Below are 23,672 nucleotides of genomic sequence, written 5' to 3'. Positions count from 1 at the left end.
TATTCAGACCTTGTTACAGTAGTAGCGCTACAATTTGGTAAATCTCATCACCATGTATAATCAGTAATAAGATATCTTTTTAAAGTTCAGCCTCTGTTAGAACAATTCGCATTTCTTCAAAAATACGCTTTCCTGAATACTGATTGGAACGCCAGTTATCCCCAGATTAAAGCAAGGCCACACCACAGCCAAACTTTGAAGTAGGTTAAATGAAAGTTCTGTGTGCTCTGATTTTACACTGTACACCTCATTCACTCATTCATTGATTCAGCATTTCTTAAACAACTTCTGAGTGGCAGTCACTGTGGAAGGTTCAAACAAGGCATAGTTCCTGAATATGAGAAGTTTGAGTCTGGAGGGAAATTCTGCATAGTTTTCTAAGTTCTATGATAAATACATGACGGATGAAAATGTATTATGGGAGCATAGTTAATGCTTAAATAAGGGTTGGTACTCAAAGTTTCAACTGTATTGAAGAGGGATTTAACAAGATTAAGAAAAGGTATTTAAATTACAGGCAGAGAAAACATGCTTGTAAAAGTACAGAAAGGTGGAATAACATGACGCCATCCAAGGTACAGGAAATGTGATCTATTTTGGAGAGAGAAGGAAGATGTTAGGAGAGAGCCAGAAGTCAAAAAATAAGACTTTGTGGCCTTTTCCTGACAGTTAATCGGGTGACACAATCAAGTTTAGGTCTTAGAATAATCATTCTGTGATGAGTGTAGAAGTAGATTTAAAGGGCTAAATAGGGTCACGTGTGCAGCTGTGCATGCTGTACACTGCACACCCCCAGGGGGCATCACTCATGTAGACTGCACTGTGAATGACTCTCCTTGTGGTTGTGTAACTTACTGCCCTGATGCCAGAAGAGAAACCAGTATCAATCCTCAGTATTAACCCCCTGTCTTTCAACTCCAGTACCATCATTTCTTTCCCCTTATAATCTCATCAAACATTCTTCTCATTATGCTTCATTCATACCAATAAATGGCCAATATCAATTTCAAAAAATGTAAGCTCCCACAATCTGTAGATGAACAAGCAAGGAGTAGCAGAGAAATTTAGCTCTAATTCTCAAATTTCAGGCAGGCGTGAGACAAAGGGGATTATTTTAGGCACTGAAATCCACTCACCATTCATTCCAACTCCTTTAAGTCAATGGTATAATAATATGGGCACTCTTCATATCACCTGAGAAACTTCCTAAGAGGAAGATTTCCTAGGTTCATCTAAAACTTGTCAAACAGAATCTCTCATAAACTCTCTAGGTGATACTGAATGCATATTACTAATCCAAGGGAAAATTGCTCCCCCAAGTGGAAGTGACGACTCGACTCTACAGAATACAGTTCAGACCTGAGCTTAAAACTTATGGTACGCCTAGGTTTGGAAATTTCCATCAAATGAGGAGCATAATTATAGGATTCTTTTCTGAGGCACACTAATTTAGGAGACTGGGATTTCAGCATCTCTGGACTACTCATCACTGTTCAGAAACAAACAGGAAACCCACCATATGAAGTTAGTTCATCTACTCTAATAGAAACTGTTCTATGTAACAATTATTTAAACGACTTCATATTCAGGAAAACAATTACCTTATTTCTAAATCAATTTGAATTGGCTGAAATTTGTATTTCTTTCTTGTACTCAATCAAAATCTTGATTCAAACAAAATCACTTGTGCTCTATCCATTTGTTCAAATAGTATCTTATAGGACTAAAAAGAGAAGAAAAAAAAGAACTCACACTTCCTTCTATATCCATCACTTTTGGTGATTTGAGAAAATACACCTTTTCTCCCACACTGTTTCTGAATATTCTGATCTCCTGTGTGAGTGCATCAGCTTTCAATACCCCTCTTGAAATCTGGCGTTCAGAATTGAAAGCAACACCGCAGGTGTCATCTGGCCAGTATAGATTTTGTTGAATTAATCCTGCTCTGTCTGCCAAAACTACCGTTGCTAATGAAGCCCAAGGTTGCACTTGCTGTTAGAAAAGCCTTACAATGTTGGGCTTGAAGTCAACCCAAATCTTTAAGCCTTTTTCTTCGTTTGTTTATAAACAAATATGCAGGCACTTTCCATACTGGAATTTAATTAAAATTTTATGTGTAAAATTGCATTTCCTCCTCTTCAGTTTAATCTCATTAATTTAGTATTTTAACCGGAGTTTAATGAGAATACATTCTATACCCTTATTTTGTCATTCACACATTAGCTACATATCCCATTTTTTAACGCCAAAATGTAAATGCATCCTTTTGCCTATATTAATCGTTGAAAAAAATCTGAAGATAAGGTGTTGCCTTAGGAGGTTTTAAAGTTCTTATTTTATTCTTTGATTCTACTCTGCAAAAACTATTCTACTGTGTATGGAAATATGACAGCCCTTTTGTCATATATGAAAAAAAGAAAAGATGAATACACCATCTGTAACCCTAACTCCCACATAAATGATTAAACTTTTAAAATAAAAATATAGACAACATCTTTACCTTTTAAGCTGCTAAAATAACCATTAAATCTTTATATAAAATCTATAGAAAGTAACACTGTTAGAAGGCATTGTAGCAATAGAAAATAACATCAGTTTCCAATTTTATAGTTTTTACACATGAAGTTAATTTTAAGAAGTTGATCTGGTGACCCATTACAGGGGTGATTTTCTAAAACATGATTTTAAAAAATGTTAAGTCTGGTTACGAAAGCAAATCTATTTGGAATAGAATATTTAATGTTCATAAAATTTCTTGTATTCTTTTCTTAATCTCTCCAAAGAGATAATGATTTTATTTTTAATACAGGGCATGCTTATGACTACACTTAGGTATTTATGCTAACATTTCTGGATACATATTAAATAATATAGTGGTCATATACCAGCTTGTTCCAAATGATATTAAAGTAGATATTACTTGATTACATATTTATCAATGTACTCTGAAAAACAGACAAAATGCATCTTGCTTGCCTCCTTGAAAAACTAATCTTGCCCATATTTCTTTTCATATTCTCTAATTCTTTCCCATGTCTAAACTAATTTTTTCCATATTCTGTAAATTCCCACATGGTCAAATACTATGAAGTGAATTTATCTAAACACATATCTGTTAATGAGAAAAAAACTGTATACATTATGAAAAAGTATTATAAAAATATTTCTAAGCAATCATCTATCAATTAGAATTTTTGAATCAAATATAGAGTTCAAGGCCAGTGTGGCTCCTCTCTCCCCTCCCCCTAGACTTTTTAAATGCAGGAGTGATCATGTCTCAGGCAGCACAGAGATCTGAAATTTATATAAGGACTTTAATAGAAACTTACGACACATGATCTGACCAGGCTTTTCACTATTTTTTGCCATTTATTTGGCTTAAAACCAATGGAACAAACTGAACTTGGCATTGCTATTTCTGTTCAAAAAGAAGAAAAATATATAATTTTACTAGTTCTTATGTTTTGGTTTTGGCACCGTGGCTTTTGTTTATGGAAAAAGACAGGAGAGTAAAATGCATCATTTTCACTTCACATGATAAATAATCATGCCAAACTGAAATTTCCTTAAAAAGCATTTGTTCCTTTTTTTTCTTTCTTCTTATTACAATGCAGACTGTTACTAATTCAGTGCAAGCTTGAAAAAAGAAATAATATTAATATCGTCTTTAAATTACATTATAGATTTAAATGCATGAGAATGTGGTTTTTGTACACTGTTCACTGTACTTTGCTGCATGTTTGAAATAATTTATAATACAAAAAGAGAGAAAGGCGTCGACTATTTGATATTTAATGTAACACAGCATCTCATATGTTCTAACGAAGCACATAGTATGTATAATACACTGTTCATTCTGGGAAAAATGTTCACTTCCTATACTGCATCTACCAATTAAAATTTTCATGATCACCAGCACATAAAATGGTGAAAACAGAATTTCCTTTAAACACTGGAATGTCAGAGATATTACTCATATTCCTATTTTTCCTTATTAGTATTTGGCAGAAATTCACTCTAGCTAAAACTAGTTATCGTTTTAAAGTAGCTAATAATATCCATAAAGCACTTATCAAGAAGAAAACAAAATTGTCCTAGGATTAGATTTCACAAGCGTACTTGGTACACTGGAATATTTATTTTAAAAAGTCATACAAAGGCCTAAAAATGCAATAAACATGCATCATACTGTCACGTTTTTCAAGAACCAGAGAACTGTCAACCTCCCAAATCATGATGTTCAAAATCGAAGGACTTTCATGTATGTTTCTGACCTTCTCAACACGGCTGCAACGTCACGTCCTTATCTTGCTTTATGAAATGGTCTTTGCTCTATTTACTAACCCTGTTTCCCTTGGGTCTCTTTGTATCATCTTTGATAGACAACTTCTTTCCATTTCTCTGCTCGCAATCCTTTGAGAACTAGAGCTTTTACATCTGTTTGTACTTCTTTAACTTTCTGACTGATCACATTGGTTTACTTTTTTCCTTTTAATTTTATTTATTTATTTCACATTGGTTTACTTTTGAAATTTCTACTCCGTTTGTCTCACCCACAGTCTCCTCTTTTTTTTTTTCCCTCCTCAACTTTTTTTCTAATTGCTCTTTTAAGTGTGTATCACAGACACAGTGTAAACAACTATCTGTAGTTTGGGGGTTAAAAGGACTTGAAAAGAAAAGAATACTGTTACAAAATTCTAAAATGGAAATAGTTGTAGAAATCCAAGTGTGAACTGTCACCAGAAGTATTTAACCATCATGGCACAAAATTCAGCAAGGAAATTATTTTGATTCAAGTTTGATAACCTGCAGATTTCCAATAAGAACAAACTTGAACTTGTAACGCTCAAGAGTTTTCCAGGAATTGGTCATTACATAAGGCATCACCACAAAAGCAAAAACAAAATAAAACAAACAAAACCGCCCCCTATGATCTGGAAAATCAAACATGACAAGAAGCTTCTTTTTTATGACCTTCCTCACCTCACCTTCACTTCCTGCTCTACCTGATGGTTTGCTTTAGTCAAATATAACCTCGTCTTAGGTTTTTGTCTCCTATGAAAATCTAATGATATTCAGCACTATCTTTTTTCATCAGTTTTATCTAAGAAGTAGAGTAAAATTTTAAAAATCCACCCCCTAAACTTCCCTTTTAAAGTATGTTTTCACAATTAATAAAGAATAAGATCTTACTCTACGTCAGAGATTGCATAAAATCCCCCAGCATGAAATAAAATTATTTCCCTCTGTCAGGTACTTCAATTCAAAGATAAAATGGACAGTTCTCAAGCTCGCATATCTTTCTTCTGTTATTCCAGCCAAGTGGAAGGCCAAACGTTAGAGCTGCAAGTCAGTTTCCAAAAAGTCTGTATTTACTTTATAGGAACTCACAAGCAAAAATACTTGCATTAATTAATGAGTTTTCTAAATGTTTACACCAAGATATCTAAAAAAAAAATACAGAACATAATAACAGAGGAAAATGCAAAAATGGTCAGAAACTATCCGTAGCTTAAAGTGTTAGGTATTATTATACTTACTTCTTTCAAAGTATGCTTTCATAACTCAGTAAATTTGATTGTTGCTTAAGCTGTTTACAGCTCCTGCAGATAAATAGCTGTCATCTACAGCTGCTTACTTCATTTCTTTGTTTTGTTTCATATAATGTACCAGAAGGTTCTCATTTGGCAAAAACAAGCATAAGGCAGTGCACATGTCGGATGAATGATGTCCACAGTTCCCAAGATAAGAGGGTCATTCAATAAGTATTAAACAACATGTCTACTAATCTATAAACATGGGAGGAAAAAGCATAAATGCCAGTGGCAATTTTCCCTTTTATTTCTGTGGACTTGTTTGATTCCTGTTCACTGATGTCCTTTTAGAGAGACCAAGGCTTTAATAAAGAGTGACTTACTCAAGGTCATCCATCTGTTCACCAGAAACATATGCTCTGCACAACCACTGCCTGGACAGAGCCACACCCTCTCAGGCTGCTCCCCTGACACCTGAATGCTTAAGTGTGGAAAGAGTACATTTTCTTCCTCCTAGTTTTCTAGGACATGATTCTACTGTGAGTAATACTTCACAATGAAATGACTATGATTTTTTAAATTGCTATTTGTTAGACTTAAAGATGGAACCTGGGGAGGCTGGGGTTAGCAGATGTAAGCTTTTGTATACAGAATGGATAAACAACAAGGTCCTACTGTCTAGCACAGAGAACTATATTCAATATCCTATGATAAACCATAATGGAAAAGAATATTTAAAAAAGAATGTATATATATATATATATATATATATATATATGTAACTGAATCACTTTGCTGTACAGCAGTAATTAACACCCCATTGTAAATCAACTATACTTTAATTTTAAAAAAGGAACCTGAAAGCTTGAAAGCATATATACTTGAAGAAGCGTCTTCCCATTTTCCTATATGTCATGTTGAAACGAATCAGTAAATACCTATTTATTCTCTTCGATATGCATGGCGAAGAGATTATGCCATAATCTCAATACTAGTTCTCAACCAGAAGCAATTTTGCCTCCCAAGGAACACTTGACAAGGTCTGGAAGCATTTTTCCTTATCACAACTAGAGGGCGGGGAGTCTGCCACTGGCATCTACTGGGGAGAGACCAGAGATGCTGAAGAAGTAATAAACTACTGGGTTGACTAGTTAAAGAGAAACACCATTTTCCTTTCTCTGAACAAAAACAAAGAAAAATGTCTCTGCGTCCTTCTGACACCATGGATGTTGTGGACATTTCCAAAATTATCCCTACCAGGACAAACTTTCTAAGACTGTGCCTTGTAAAGTTTCTCAATGCAAATTAAAGACATAACACTAAACTCTAACTAGACCAAAGCAATTTCACAGAATGAAGGGGACGGTAGCTAAAGGGTAAAATTTAAAACATCTAGAGGAGGGTTTAATGGACAAGATGGGTGTGAAATACTCATCTTTGTTTTATTTCATATAATGTACCAGCAATTTCTGATTTAACAGAAACAAGCATAACGCAGTGCACGTGTCATGTGAACGATGTCCAGTCCTCAAGATAAGAGGGTGATTCAATAAGTACTAAACAAGCAGGTCCTTTCCTGCCACTAACGTACGTGAGGACAAGGCCAGTCCTAACATGTATAGGGCCCAGGCAAATATTTGGTGTGGGGCCCTGTCCACATAAACAAAATTCAAACAAATTTCACAACACAACAATAAAAACAAAAGACAAAAAACTTTCCTTGGAGGGTTGACAAAAAATGAAATTATTATTGGAACAATTTCTAAACCAGTGGCAACAGTTAGTAGATTAATATATGGAAAAGTGAAAAAGGAGAAGGAAATGCAAATTAAAAAACACTCTTTTTGCAGAAAAAGTAACATGGGCAGCCAGCTTCATCTAGGGCATGAATTATCCTCGGTAACACATTAGGCATTTGGGTGACGTAATAATGAACTCCCAACCTGCTCACATTAATCCCTTGGAATAAATTATGGGGAAATTTGGATGACAGTCTTTCTAAAATATATTACATGGAGTTAACTTTAATAAATTTACATAGCATTATTCCAGGTATGCCTGGAAGGCATTTAAATTACTCTCACACTCTCTTTTATCAAAAACAAATGATTTAACCTAGAAAGAATTGATCTGTTACCAAATTAGAGCACTAGGAGGCAAATGTTTAGGTTCATGAACTTTAGTAGCTCTTATGAACAGATCCATTCTCTTGAATACCCAAGTAGACAAGATACTGACTGATAATAACTTCCAATCGAAATTCATCCTTGAGACTGACTATAATCCCGCAAGAGCTAACTGATGTAGATAGGTGCTGCTTATTCTAGAAGTTTTATAGTTTGGAGCTTCTAGCATGTGGTAGATAATTAAAGCCATGCTACTAAAGAGGACACAGATCATTTTTAATTTTTAAAATTATTTTTTAAAAATTGTATTCGGGACTTGCCTGGTGGCACAGTGGTTAAGAATCCGCCTCCCAGTGCAGGGACACGGGTTTGAGCACTGGTCTGGGAAGATCTCACTTGCCACAGAGCAACTAAGCCCATGTGCCACAACGACTGAGCCTGCACTCTAGAGCCCGAGAGCCACAACTACGGAGCCCACGTGCCACAACTACTGAAGCCTGTGCGCCTAGAGCTCATGCTCTGCAACAAGAGAAGGCACCGCAATGAGAAGCCCGTGCACCACAACCAAGAGTAGCCCCTGCTCACTGCAACTAGAGAAAGCCCATGCACAGCAACGAAGACCCAACGCAGCCCAAAATAAAATAAATAAATAAATAAAATTTTTAAAAGTAGATTTAAAAATTGTATTCAATTTATTTAAACTAAAAAAAATTAAAACAGTTCACCCATTTCTCACACTCCCCACCCCTTGCAGCCATCAGTCTGTTCTCTGTATCTATGAGCTTTTTATTTATTTTTTTTAGATTCCACATATAAGAGAGATCATATGGTATTTGTCTTTCCGTGCCTGCCTTATTTCACTTAGTGTAATGCCTTCAAGGTCCATCTAAGTTGTCACAAATGGCGAGATTTCATTCTTTTTTATGGCTGAATAATATTCCATTGTGTATATATACCACATCTTCTTTATCCATTCATCCACTGATGGACACTTAGGTTGTTTCCATATCTTGGCTATTGAAAACAATGCTGCAATGAACATGGGGGTGCATGTATCTTTCTCAGTTAGTGTTTTCATTTTCTTTGAATAAATACCCAGAAGTGGAAATTGCTGGATCATATGGTGGTTCTATTTTTAATTTATGGAAAACCACTGGCTTCCATAGTGGTTGTACTAATTTACATTCCCACCAACAGTGCACAAGGGTTTCCTTTTTCCACATCCTCACCAACACTTGATATTTGTTGTCTTTTTGATAAGTCATTCTAACAGGTACGAGGAGATAACTCTGTGGTTTTGATTTGCATTTCCCTGATGATTAATGATGTTGAGCATCTTTTCATGTACCTGCTGGCCATCTGTCTGCCTTCTTTGGAAAAATGTCTATTCAAATCTTCTACCCATTTTTAAATCAAATTGTTTTTGTCTTGCTATTTAGCTGTATAAGCTCTTTATATATTTTGGATGCTAGCCCCTTATTAGATATGTGATTTGCAAATATCTTCCCCTATTCAGTAGGTTGACTTTTGTTTTTGGTTTCCTTTGCTGTGGAGAAGCTTTTTCGTTTGATATAGTTCTGCTTGTTTATTTTTGCTTTTGTTGCTTTTGCTTTTGGTGACAGATTAAAAAAAATCATTACCACTACCTATGTCGAGAAGGTTACCACTTATCTTTTCCTCTAGAGTTTTATGGTTTCAGGTCTTACGTTCAAGTCTTTAATCCACTTTGCGTTAATGTTTGTATATTGTATAAGATAGTGGTCCAGTATTATGTGTTTGCATGCTGTGGTCCAATTTTTCCCAACACCATTTATTGAGGAGACTGTCCTGTTCTCTTTGTATATTCCTGGCTCCTTTGTCATAAATATATGTGTGGGTTTATTTCTGGGCTCTCTACTGTGTTCCATTGATCTATATGTCTGTTTTTATGATAATACCATAGTGTTTTGATTACTTTATCTTTGTAATATAGTTTGAAATCAGGGAGTGTGATGTCTCAAGCTTTATTCTTCTTTCTCAAGATTGCTTGGCTATTTGGAATCTTTCATAGTTCCATACAAATTTTAGGAATGTTTGTTCTATCCTCTGAAAAATACCATTGGAATTTTGATAGGGATTGCATTGAATCTGTAGATTGCTTTTGGGTATTATGGACATTTTAACAATATTAATTCTTCCAATCCATGGGCACAGAATATCTTTCTATTTCTTTGTGTTCTCTTCAATTTCTTTCATTAATGTCTTGTTATTTTTAATATTCAGTTCTTTCACCTCCTTGGTTAAATGTATTCTTAGGTATTTTATTCTTTTTGAAGCAATTGTAAATGGGATTGTTTTCTTTATTTCTTTTTCTGACACTTCATTATTAGTGTAAAGAAACACAACAGCTTTTTGTGTACTGATTTTATATTCTGCAAATTTAATGGATTTGTTTATTAGTTCTAACAGTTTTTTGATGGGGTCTTTAGGGTTTTCTATAACTGATATCATGTCATCTGCAAATCGTGATAGCTTTACTTTTTACTTTCCAATTTGGATGCCTTCTGTTTCTTTTTTTTTTTTTTTTTTTTTTTTTGCCGAACTGTTCTGGCTAGAACTTTCAGTGCTATGTTGAATAAAAGTGGAGAGAGTGGGCATCCTTGTCATGTTCCTGTTCTTAGAGGAAAAGCTGACACAGTACAATGTCCACTGTGAGCTTGTCATATACGGCCTTTAGTATGTTAAGACATGTTCCCTCTATACCTATATTGTTGAGAGTTTTCATCATAAATGGATGTTGAATTCTGTCAAGGTCTTTTCTGCATTTATTGAGATGACCATAAGGTTCTTATCCTTTATTTTGTTAATGTGGTGTGTCACACTGAATGATTTGCAGATTTGAACCATCCTTGCTTTTCTGGAATAAATCCCACTCGATCATGGTGTACGATCATTTTAATGTATTGTTGAATTCAGTTTACTAATATTCTGTTGAGGATTGTTGCACCTATGTTCATCAGGGATATTGACTTTTAACTTCCTTTTCTTGTAGTGTCCTTGTCTGGTTTTGGTATCAAGGTAATGGTGGCCTTATAAAATGAGTTCAGAAGTGTTCCCACCTTTTACATTTTTTGGAAGAGACTGAGAAGGACTGGTGGTAATTAGTGCTAATATTTAGTAGAATTCACCAGTGAAACCTTCTGGTCCTGGTCTTTTCTTTATTGGTCCTGGTCTTTTCTTTGTTGGAAGGTTTTTAATTACATATTCAATCCCCTTACTTATTATTGATCTGTTCAGATTTTCTGTTTCTTCATGATTCAGTCTTGGTAGATTGTATGTTTCTAGGAATTTATCCATTTCTTCTAAGTTGCCCAATTTGTTGGCATATAACTATTGATAGTAGTCTCCTATGATCCTTTGTGTTTCTGTGGTATTGGTCGTAACATCTCCTCTTTCATTTCTGATTTTTATCAATTTGAGTCCTCTCTCTTTTTTTCTTGGTGAGCCTAGCTAAAGGTTTGTCAATTTTATCTTTTCAAAGAACCAGATCTTAGTTTCACTGATCTTTTCTATTGTTTTTTTAGTCTCTATTTCATTTATTTCTGTCTATTCTTTATCATCTTTTCCTTCTACTAACTTGGGTCTTCGTTTTTTCTTCTTTTCCTAGTTCTTTGACATGTAAAGTTAGATTGAGAGTTTTCCTGTTTCTTGAGGTAGGCATTTATCTCTATTAACTTCCCTCTTAGAACCGCTTTTGCTACATCCCATAAATTTTAACGTGTTATATTTTCATTTTCATTTCATTTTAAGCATACCAATAGCCTAGTGCCATCTATTACCTTTTTTCCCACCAGAATATTCAGTTAATTTCTTGTATTGTAATACAATACTCTAACGACTTAGAAACATACAAACCAGAATTTCATTGTCTAAAAAAATACCTAAATTATTTGAAGACTAGATAGATCACATGTAAGCTGTTTCTTCAATAAGTGGTCTTCAGTGTAATTGATAAAACTTGGCTGGTAGTATATATACATTAATATATATGTTAATATACACACACACACTAAATGACAACAGAATCTGCTAGTCTCTAGTGATAAATAGTTTAGTATATCAATAATATACTAAATACTAAAGAACTGGCTAGTCTCTAACTATTGATAAATATGGACCTGCTGGTTCCTAGCACATTAAAGTGTTAGGAAGTTCACAAATTCACAAATTAATCTTTTCCCACAGACCCTTAGCTAAGGGATAAGTAAATTATTGGCTCCTTCAATGCCCTTCAACTACTTTTAAGCTTTCAAAGGAGAGCAATTTTCTATTGTTTCTCTTAACTTCCCACTGAAAAACTTTTCTTCAAGAATTCAGAGGAAAGAAAAAGTAAAAAACATAATTGCCTTCTGAGAATTTTATCCCCTGACTTCGTTTGGTATTACTGGAAATGCTGCCAGAGAAAAGAGTTCTGCCTGCTGCTGGAAGTTTATTTATCATTTAGCATCTTCCCTAGTTTGGATGATCTACTATTTGAGACCACATACTTTAAAAAAAAAAAAAAAAAAAAAAGAAGAAAATATCAGCCTGAAAGCTGTGAGCTGACAAATTATGTCACAGAATTATTGAGTAAAGAGTAAATAAATCAATTTTAATTAAATTCTTACTGAGCTTGAAGAGTTACATGCAATTAAGTGTTGGAATTTACTTGAAGTAAGATACGTATTTTTCTATATAAATATTTGATATGAAAGGTACACCTTATCATCTGTGATAATGCACATATAATTTTGGAAGATGACATCAAATTTGAGAAAATCTTTTATTTAGCAAGCATGTAGGAGGAAAGCCAGGAGAAGTTTTAACTCTATCCTGGTAATGATGAATGCCCTCAATATGAGCTGATCATTTTTATCCTCTGAGTTAAGGCTGCCTTTAGGTAAAACTATATACTTCCTTCCTGAAGGCCAAAGTCATTTAGTTCATTTTTGACTCCTCGAAGGATAAAAACAGTTCCTGACATATATTGGTGTTTTTTGCATTAAAGTAAAATACGTTAAAATTTGTCTTGCAGGATACCCACTCACATCTGTCAAAGCCCACTGCTTTCTACCAGGTATGTTCACACATCAAGTCAGTCCCGTTTTTGGAAATCTAAAACAAATGTACTCCATATATTTTCTACCATTCAAGGTTTTCCACTATAATATCCCCAAGTTTATGTACCCTTTCTCTAGCAAGAAAACTGAAGTCATTAGGCTCAAAGTATTTCTTTCATTTTTGTGCTATCTGTCCCTATTTCTTCTCTCCTTTTCTGGTATAGAGGTGCCTACTTTCTTTCCAAAACTTCTTCATTTGTGCTTTTTGGTGGATCTATCCAGTAGTTCATTTGAGAACATGGTCAGTTTTTCTGAACTAGGGTGAATGGCGGAGTCTAGGGTGGGAACTGGTGGAGTGTGAGAGAAACACATAAACAGGTGTCAAAGGGACCAGCCCAAAGGACGACACTGGGAGAAATTGCATTCCCTTCCCTGGACTACACTATTTTCTCAGTCCTTAAATAGGTCACTATTGAGAATTTTCAGTGTTTTCTTCTCTCTATTGATTCTCTTTCTTTGCCATTAATAGTTATTAAGACATACATCCCACCTTAGCATAAAAATAAATTTTCCTCACTTCTGTTGCCACCTCTTTCTCTTGTTTTATTGAAGTATAGTTGATTTACAATGTTAATTTCTGCTGTACAGCAAAGTGATTCAGATATATATATATATATATATATATATATATATATATATATATATATATATATATATATGTATGTATGTATACGCACACATTCTTTTTTATATTCTTTTCTATTATGGTTTATCATAGGATACTGAATATAGTTCCCTGAGCTATACAGTAGGAACTTTTTGTTTGTCACCTCTTTCTTAATTCTACTTTTCTTTTAAAACAAAACTCCTCCAAGAGACCTTTCCACTATCTCACACTAATTCTCTTCTTAATTTCTGTATTCTGCTTTCCACCTCTTCTTGACCAAAAGTGCATTCTCGGAGTTCACTAATGCCCTGCTCATCACTACATCCAAAAGCATTTCCTCCTTTTTTTGTTTTCTTGAAACTTTGGTTGTGGTCTCAGCCTTCTTCGGAGTGTAACTTGACAGTATACTCACTACTTTGGGTTCTGCCTTACTTCTTCCTCTGGTCTCTAGTGAGCCCATGTACATGCTTTAACTCCCTCCCCAGGCTCCTCCCAGCCCTTACACTGAGTCTCCCTCAAGAATGAGCCTTTCTTCTGTTTTTCTCTTTTAATATCCTTCTTCTGGAATCCACTGCCTAATGTAGTTTGATTATCACACGAATGATTGGCATTCCCTAGCTGACATCGTCTGCTTTCATCTGGCTACAGAGCGCAGAACGGCACCTCAAGTATTTGTCTGAAATTCCCTTTTGGAATTGTCATCTTCACTTCTCTCTTAACACTTCTAACACTAAACTCATCACCTTCCCTGTGAACTGGCCTGTGTTACTGGGACTCATTCTTCTTTTTTTTTTCCAAAAAAATTGATGTATATTTGACTTAAAATATCTTAATTTCAGGTGTAAAACATAGTGATTTGATATTTTTATAGATTATGCACTATACGAAGTTATTATAATATCACTGACTATATTCCCTTTGCTGTGCATTACATCCCTATGACTTATTTTTTTTATAACTGGTAGCTGGGACCTCTTAGTCCCCTTCACCTGTTTCTCCCATCTCTCTTCCACCCTCCCCTCTGGAGACCACTAATTTGTTTTCTGTATCTTTGAAATTGTTTCTGTTTTGTTATACATGTTCATTTGTTTTGTTTTTTAAATTCAACATATAAGTGAAAACATGCAGCATTTGTCTTTCTCTGACTTTGTTTCGTTAGCACAATATTGAAGTACTGGATTACAAATTCTAAACCCTCCTTATTTCCTCCTCATACCTGATCAATAAAGAATGACATTCCCTGGATCATTCTTTCACAGTAGTTCCTGCAACAGTCCCTAGGCAGTAAGTGTTTATAAAGCAGTTATAAAGAAAATTCACAGAAATCCAAACAATCCCACACTTTACCAGTTCAGACTTTTCCTCAAGCTTTTTCCTTTCCCTCTTTGCACTTCTGAAACCTTACTACCCAACCTGGAAGGCTCACCTCAGACACCACCAAATTTCCCAGTTCCACTAGGCATAAATAAATACTCTGTCCCACCTAAACTCTTATCACACTTTGTTTATATACTTAATTTTACATCTATCACTCTGCCTTATATGCAAATTACCTACTCAAGTATTGCTCTATTTCCAACCATACCTTGTAAGCTCTTGCAATGCAGTAAACTTGTCACTCAGTTTTTCTTCAGTGAGACCTACCACAGTGCTATCCACATAGTAAGTGCTTAAAAACCTGTCTTCAATTAAACTAAAGTGAGATGGGATTTGAGTAAGGCCTTGTGGTAGTCGTAAAATATTTAGAGATCTGTGTTCAAATGCAGTTTGTCTGAAATTCCTTTCAAATGGCCGAAAGGCTTTAGACATATTGTCCAAGGAAATGGTAGCAAGATAAGAAGGGATCAATCATCTAAAACATAAATATACTGTCTTCCCCACCCCATACCCGCCCCCCCCCCCCCCCCCCCCCGCAGTGGGGAATCAGAATTAGATAAGAGGTTACTACTTTTGTGCTTAATTGACTTATCTGGAATTTCCAAAGAAAAAAGTATTCTGTTGTAATTGTTATCGTTTTTATTTTTTGGTGTGTGTTTTTGCTTTTGACATTGACAATTTTTTTTTTATCTGAGTTGAGGGTCAAGGGTGAGACAAAGGTATACCCCATTTCGAATGCTTATTTAGCTAGTTGAGAGGTTCAGGAAAGACCTTGATGCTGATAACGGTAGTTCATGCATGCAAGAACTTTCTAGTGCCTTTGCTTTTCAGAAATATCTCAAGCTTCTAAATATAATCAAACTTTATTTATGAAAATATTTTTCATGTGTATGTGGAATTCTGAAGTTTTCTAGCTATGTGCAATAGCTGGAATTCTAAAAGTTTTCATTCTGGGATTTTTTACGTTTAAAGTTAACATAAACAACGCTGTGCCTTTATGACATTATATTTCAATTAATAATGACAGAGTGACCAATCCAAACTTGAAGATAAATTATATCCAAATAGGTTATATGGCGAGTGTATTATATATTTTTTCAACAAATTTTAAAAACTAACACTACATTACTTTGAAAGGACATGTCCTCATCAAGTTGTTTGGTGTGTTCTAAGTCAAAATGTCTTTGGTGGCAATAATCAGAAATCACAGAGATTCTCACTGGTGCTCATCTTTACTTTTGATTGGTCTAGAATTACAAAGCATCCACCATGCATTAATTTCATCATTTCATTGCCAATCTTGCCGAAAATTCTGATTTAAAATAGTAAATGTGTACAGAGGGAGAGTTGCCAGAGAAAATGGAGACAAGGAAGTGACAGTGAGGGGGAATGAGGCATAAATCCTTTTGGATAATCCTAATTTAATTGGACTAGTTTACATTATCTACTAATCAAATTGATAATGGACAAAAGTAAAACCACAGCTATTAAACTCTCCACTAAAAACAACTGACTGACTTCGTTGTATTTTCCTAGTGACCGAAATGAAACTGTTGTCCGTGCAATCTTAATGACAGCACAGGTCATGTCAGCTTGGTAAAACACTTGGGAGATGCTCACATTTCACAATGATCTTTCATATACAGTATCGCACAGTAAACTCTCTCTTAACCATATTTTTTAGTGGCAAATAAAACATGTGAGCAGCAAAGATTAAAATGTTCCACCCACTTAATTTTTTATTTAGCATGTTTACAGTCAGGTAAGCACAGGCTGCTAAGAGAGAAATGACTTTTACATTTCTCCACAAAATACCCTAGGAGGAGAGACAATTTTCTTAGTGTAAAACTCAGCCTTTATTCTGTCAGGCGAAGTAATTATGAAAGCAAAACAAACCCACATTGTCTAATTAGGTCATTAAAAAGCATAAATGCGTCATGGAAGCTTTTCTCCTTGCCTAAGACATAAAGTAAGACAATGAGAACAGTCTGGTAATATAGGAAGTTTTATAATTTGTTTCTTTTCCAAAATAATAGGTCCTTTCATCTTTCTATTTCCCTAAGATGAAGACAGTTCATTTAGAGACAAATCTCTGTAATTAGTTCAGGGTTTACTCTCATTATATTTCAAAATATTTAACCAAAACCAGGAAGGTAGAAAGAAGAAGAAAATACATAGAAAAATTTTCAAAGGAAGGAAATAAAATCAAGAGAGTAGGTTGCTGATCAAACTGTATTCTGCAGAGACAAGATGAATATAAAATCTACATTCATATAAACACAGCCAGTCTGGGATACCAGAAATCTCTTCAGAGGAATATACTGGCATCTGCCTTTGGGATTTGAAACCTGAATTTAATTACAGCTAACTTAAATAAAAACAAATGGCATGATTCTTTTGTCTCTTCCTCTCTCTCATTATTATTATTTCATGAGTTTTAGAAAACTCATGGCTCAAAGTGTTAAGAAACAAAATGCAAAAAAGGAAAGGAAAAGAAACCTACCTGCGATCCTCTTGGCCCTCGTTTGTGGTCCCATTCTGAATGCCCCATGAGCTGTAAGATAATATAATAATGACAGTAAATTAAATGATACTTATTTTACATGGCAACTATTTCTACTCTTTCTTTTAAAGAATAATGAGGCTTTTGAAATCTATGTTTTAATAGTAGGGTATTATATTGACCTCATGAGTAAATTAACATACCTGAAGTAATACACTTCTGGTTTGATAGCTAATAGTTCAACTACTAGTTGTTGTGAAGATATTTTAATATCACTGTGTGACAAAATGAGTCTGCTAATGTACAGCTTTATGGTTGTCAGGAACATTCTAGATCAATGTTAAACCACGTTAAGCTTTATTTTCTTACCATTAAGCTTCTAGTTTATTACGAAAATATGCTACAGAAATCTACTAGTGTAGCTTAGTCTACTGTCAAGAATGACAAGAACCAGAAGTCCAAAATATTTCAATCATTTTAAATTCTGTTTTGATAATATCACAAAAATATGAGAGTTCGAAGGAGCAAAATTATTTACTGTGAAATATGCCCCCAAAGTCACGAAATGTAAATTTTCATAAAAACAGAGACTACAAAACATTATCAAGTTATTCCCATAGTTGTAATAGTCCTGAGCTACTTTGCCTCAAAGCACAATATTTATTTATTGAAAATAACACTTAACTTGAAGAGCATTAAGAAAATGCAAGATACCAACTGAGAGGAATAAAATTCCATTTCTCTGTCCAGTACACTCACTAGTCATGTGTACCAATGGAAGAACTCGTTACCACTAAGAAGCTAGCATGCTAACAAGACATCTATAGAACATACTTCTATACGTTAACTTTTCTGTACAACAGCAGTGACTCTTCAGTAGCTATAGCAAAAAACAAAGAAACTGATCACAATAGCAACAAAAAATAACATACTTTTGAACATTATTAAGAAATGTTTGATAACCATACACAGAAAATGGTAAAACTTTACTGATAAACATACAATGCTCCTGGTTAAGAAGGGTGAATTCAATAAAATTATCGTGTTCATTTTTACCCAAATAAATGTACGGGTTTAACTCAATTTCAATCAAAAGCTGTTTGTATTATTTTTAAGAAAAAAATTGAAAAACACAAGCACCTAAATTTTATCTGAGAGAATGAACTTCTAAGAACCAAAATATTAGAAGAGATGAAAATGCCCTAGTGGTTATTGAAGTGTATTATAAAATTTAACTCAAATTATAGGATAATGATTTAAGACTCTAAATACAAATAAATGAAATGTGGTGGACAGTTCTGAAATAAATTCAAGTACATGTAGTAACAAAAGGTAAAAAAGAAAATATAAAATTCAATGGGTATTTGATGAATTATTCAACAAATGAAAAAAGAAAGAAAAAATTGGAGCTGAACCTTACAATATACATAACTTCTATATAGATAAAAAGTTAAATTTTTAAAAGCTCAAACTATAAGTATAAAATAGAATAAAATCAAGACAAATACTTAAACTACTTCGGAATATATAAAGATTTTCCAAATTAAAAAAAAAACACAGATGAATTTATCAGGCTGCATGAAATCTTCAAATGTCTGCACAAATGTCAAATTGGCAAAATATCTGCAGTAAATGGTAGGTAAAGAATAATATCTTCAGTACACTAAGACCTCTACAAACTTGAAATAAACACAACTCTAATAGATAACTGGAAGAAAGGATAAGGACAATTTACACAATAAATATCAAGTCAAGAGGTTTACGGGAAACAACTGACTTTGTTGGAAGTGAAAGAAAGTATAAACAATAACAAAAAACTACTGTTGCCTATTTTTTAGCAAATTGATAATGTAGAATATTAGGTTAGGATTTAGGGAGATGAGTATACACATATATTGCTAGCATATAGCAAATATATATATTGAGATATATATGCATATATATATAACACTTATAAATATAGACATGTACCATGTATGTCAACTTTAATACATATTACATACTACTAAAAATTCATACACTTTGACCAGTAAATAAAATCATAAGAATCTAGTAGTTATAATGTGCTAATCACTGTGTTATCCAACAAAAGGGTAACTATTCAATAAATTATAGTATAGAAAAGAATATAATATAGCAATTAGAAATTGTGTCCACCTAGAGGGGTGGGATAGGGAGGGTGGGAGGGAGATGCAAGAGGGAGGGGATATGGGGATATATGTATACGTATAGCTGATTCACTGGGTTATACAGCAGAAACTAACACACCATTGTAAAGCAATTATACGCCAATAAAGATGTTAAAAAAAAAATTGACCTTCAGAGCCTTTTAAAAAATTACATGAGAAATGCTCATGGTATAATAAGTGAAAAATACAACTATGTCATTTTAAATTACTCATTTTTAATAAGACAGTCGATTATTACAAGCCTTAGAAGTATTACAATGATTTAATTATAGTTTGGCTAGCACGCAATTTTGGGTAAATTAGCCCAGATAATCATCACATAAAATTGAATGCTTAGTGGATATTTCTTTAATGCTTTAATTTCTTAAATTTGTAGATTTATTGGCAATACATCTGCTAGTAAATATTCATTAATACTAATTTAAAGTTAATTATAATAAGATAAAATACTAATCAACCAATGAAATAGTCTGATTCAGAAACATGTAAATTAAGGATATTTAAGTAATTATTCACTAGAACTATCAAAACAATTCGTGACAATTTCAACCATTGTCCTATTGAGACTTTGGGAATATCTTTCATTAATAACAGGGAGGTGAGATGCTTGCGTTGGGAACTCTAAAGAGATGATAAACTTGAGTACTAGACTGATAAATAAAAATGATTTTTAAGCAGGAGGCTTACCTTCTCCTCTCTCTCACTATTTTATCTAAATCTTCTCAAGAAAATAGGTTATAAAAGGCTGTTATGACTATTACCCTCTTGCTAGTGAATTTAAACGAACAGGGTAACTTGGTAAATTCTACCACGCATGAGTATCACAATTAAAAGAGGTAAATACATCAGAAACACGAATTGTCATCCACCTATATGAATTTAAGGGGGAATATCTGATGATGACAGATACTAAGTCAAGAACATAACATTTCTCCAAGATCAGAACTAAGATAAGAAAAACACGGGATTCACTGCCCTCTGCCATTAACTTATCTTAAAGACAATTTTTAGTCAAAGAACAAAAACATTCAAAATGCAGACTCATTTGGGTCATCACTTACTACAGAAGAGAAGATAATTTGATAATTTACAAACCAGAACTTATAAACCTCCAAAAGTTTCACTCTCTAACCTGTTAGTTTAAACTTTAAAATAGTAAATTTGCCAAATGTGTTATGTATCAGAGAGAGTTATTTCCTTGCAGTATACAATAGACTAATGAGAGAGATTTAGGCTAAGGGAATTCTATTCCACTGTATCATTATATATTTATATTATCTATTTAATACCATTATTATAATATATTTGAAAGTCTGAGTTGAAAAAGCATGTGGTAATATTTCAAAATGTATTTTAAAACGATACTGCTGCTACTTTTTTCTAGGTAATAAAAAGTTACATAAATCTACATGCTCTGTGAAATATCCAAAGAATAAAAAAAAATCTGAAATGATGAATAAGATACTGGAATGTTCTCTATTCAATAAGAAGAAAGGCAAAGGAAATCAACAAAGATTGTATTCCCTTTGGACTTGAGGAAATCACACAAGGGCTTTATCATTAAAAAAGTATCTATTGATACTTTTCATTTAAAAAATCTGAGCCAAAATTTAATATTACTTCAGTGTTGACTATACGGGGTTTGTTACAGTATCTTCTCTCATTTGTTTTTTAAATGCAGAGAAAGGTGGGGAGGGCTGGATAGGGTGTCAGGACTCTACTTGTTCCCGTGATTATTGCATACCTGGCACAGAAAGGGGAGTGAGTATCAGCTTCATATTAGTACATGACAGCATTTGAATTTTTACCCTATTTACACAGAATTTATTTTACTGTCATAAGAGCACTGTCCTCAGATTATGGATCCAGGACTAAAATAAGCATCATGTTTTCAGTAGCCTTTTAAAAAAACTATCCATAGTATGATAAACTGCCTGACTTATTTAATATTACAGATTATTTAAATTAAAATGAAGCATTTGGCTGCTGGTAAGTATTCCTATTAAAGCAGAACCATAGAGCTAAATGTTTTAGAAGTACAGAGATACCTCCCTAGCCCTACTCTCTTAACTAACGATTAGGACAAATGAAAAAAATTGGTCAGTTATAATAAATAGTAAAGAGGAGAGCTTGCATAATAAGTCAATGAATTACAGAATTAAGTGCAAACTGATGTTGATGTTATATCAGTGAGGAAGTTGAAACATCCTTTGAGTCCACAGGTAGGATTAGTGTTAAGTTACAGATGTCCAATGAGGAACAGAAATAGAATTTGTGGAATCATTTTTTTCTTTTTGCAACTGAAGTCATTCCAATGGACTACACTTTCAAGATAAGTGAACAGCAGCATGATACTCAGGCCATTCTGGGAAAAGAGACAAAAAGTTTATTAACACGACATGATACTCTTTTTGGAGGAGGAATGCTTCTGATTTTATGATCAATTGAAATGTAAAACAGAGACAGGGAGAGACATTGAAACTAAAAAATGAATAATAAATAGGAAATTCAAATATGTTCTGGTTGATAAAGAGTACATGGCTTAATTCAGGAAGAAAAAAATGTTTGTCTCTCACCTTCTATAAAAAATACCTTCTTGGCTATTTAACTATGATTACTGCTATGGGTAATAACACTTTAATAAACATCTCACCAGAAGGTTTGAGGATATATAGGTCACCAAGGTTACGCCTACACACGGCAAAGAGAAGGAATTCTCCGTAAAACTGTCTATCTTTCCTTCTTTCTCAGCTCCCATTAATCAGGATGGGCAAAATGAAGATGCTTAAATTTATTCCTAGGAAATAAAATATACTTCCTTTCAGAGAAACACAATTTGCTATGTAAAGCATTTTGAAAATCCTAACTTCCTTGACACTAAGTCATTTTCATCCTTATGGAATAAATTCTTCTCCCTTTTATTTTTCATAATAAATGTCTACATCACAGCCTTCAGCTAACAGTATGTTACACAGTACTTAGTTCCAAGGAAAACAAAACTGCTGCCAAACACCGAATTTAAAAAGTTCACAGGAGAAACAAATGAGAAGTTAGCATGGAAGCAAAATGGTTCTGTCCAAGCAAAGATATTTTTGATAATAGCATGAGAAATGCAGAGAGTTGAAAGTGTGTTTCTGTAGGTAAAATAGTTCCCTTTCTTTTTTATATTTTTCCCTGTGCTATGTTCTATTATTTTTTGTTTGTTTGTTAATATAAACATGAATACCTTTTTAGGGACTTTTTGGGCAAAAAAAAAACAAAAAACAAACCTCACCAGACTTATTACTGAAGGGATGCAAGCTGCAGGAAACCACAACTAGATGCAAAATTAAAAAAAAAAAAAATACTTTGCATGTATTTAAAGAGGCGAGCGGTTTTAGATATGAAAAAATGTAATGATGGAGAGTTAACAGTCACACTGTTATCCTCAAGTTATTCTCAAGTAAACTATTCTTCTACTTCATTTGTTGAAAACCTACAGAATGGGAGAAAACATTTGCAAACAATACAACTGACAAGGGATTAATCTCTAAAATATACAAACAGATCATGCAGCTCAATAGCAAGAAAACAACCTAATCAAAAAATGGGCAGAAGATCTAAATAGACATTTCTCCAAAGAAGACATACAGATGGCCAACAGGCACATGAAAAGATGCTCAATGTCTCTAATCATTAGAGAAATGAAAATTAAAACTACAATGAGGTATCACCTCACACCGGTCAGAATGGCCATCATCAAAAAGTCTACAAATAATAAATGCTTGAGAGGATGTGGAGAAAAGGGCACCCTCCTACACTGTTGGTGGGAATGTAAATTGGTGCAGCCACTGTGGAGAACAGTATGGAGGTTCCTTAAAAAACTAAAATAGAGCTATCATATGACCCAGCAATCCTAGTCCTGGGATATATGACCCAGCAATCCTAGTCCTGGGCATATATCCAGATAAAACCATAATGTGAAAAGATACATGCACCCCAATGTTCATTGCAGCACTATTTACAACAGCCAAGACATGGAAGCAACCTAAATGTCCATGACAGATGAATGGGTAAAGAAGATGTGGTGTATATATACAGTGGAATACTATTCAGCCATTAAAAAGAATGAAATAATGCTCTTTCCAGCGACATGGATGAGATCATCATACTAGATGAAGTAAGTCAGACAGAGAAAGACAAATATATTACATCACTT

General features: G+C 33.9%; 1 protein-coding gene across 1 annotated transcript in view; it reads right to left on the bottom strand.

The window, feature by feature from the left end:
- Positions 1-23,672, bottom strand: part of PDE3A (phosphodiesterase 3A) — a 297,919-nt gene that overhangs the window by 102,003 nt on the left and 172,244 nt on the right. Inside the window, exon 2 of the mRNA XM_068560951.1 lies at positions 17,286-17,336. Within this exon, the coding sequence (XP_068417052.1) occupies positions 17,286-17,336 (51 nt within the window). The remainder of the gene's footprint in view (positions 1-17,285; positions 17,337-23,672) is intronic.

Source organism: Eschrichtius robustus, chromosome 13 (genome assembly GCF_028021215.1).
Source record: "Eschrichtius robustus isolate mEscRob2 chromosome 13, mEscRob2.pri, whole genome shotgun sequence".
In the NCBI taxonomy this organism is placed as follows: domain Eukaryota; kingdom Metazoa; phylum Chordata; class Mammalia; order Artiodactyla; family Eschrichtiidae; genus Eschrichtius; species Eschrichtius robustus.
The sequence above is the reverse complement of the archived record's forward strand: the minus strand, read 5'-3'. Positions and strand labels throughout refer to the sequence as shown.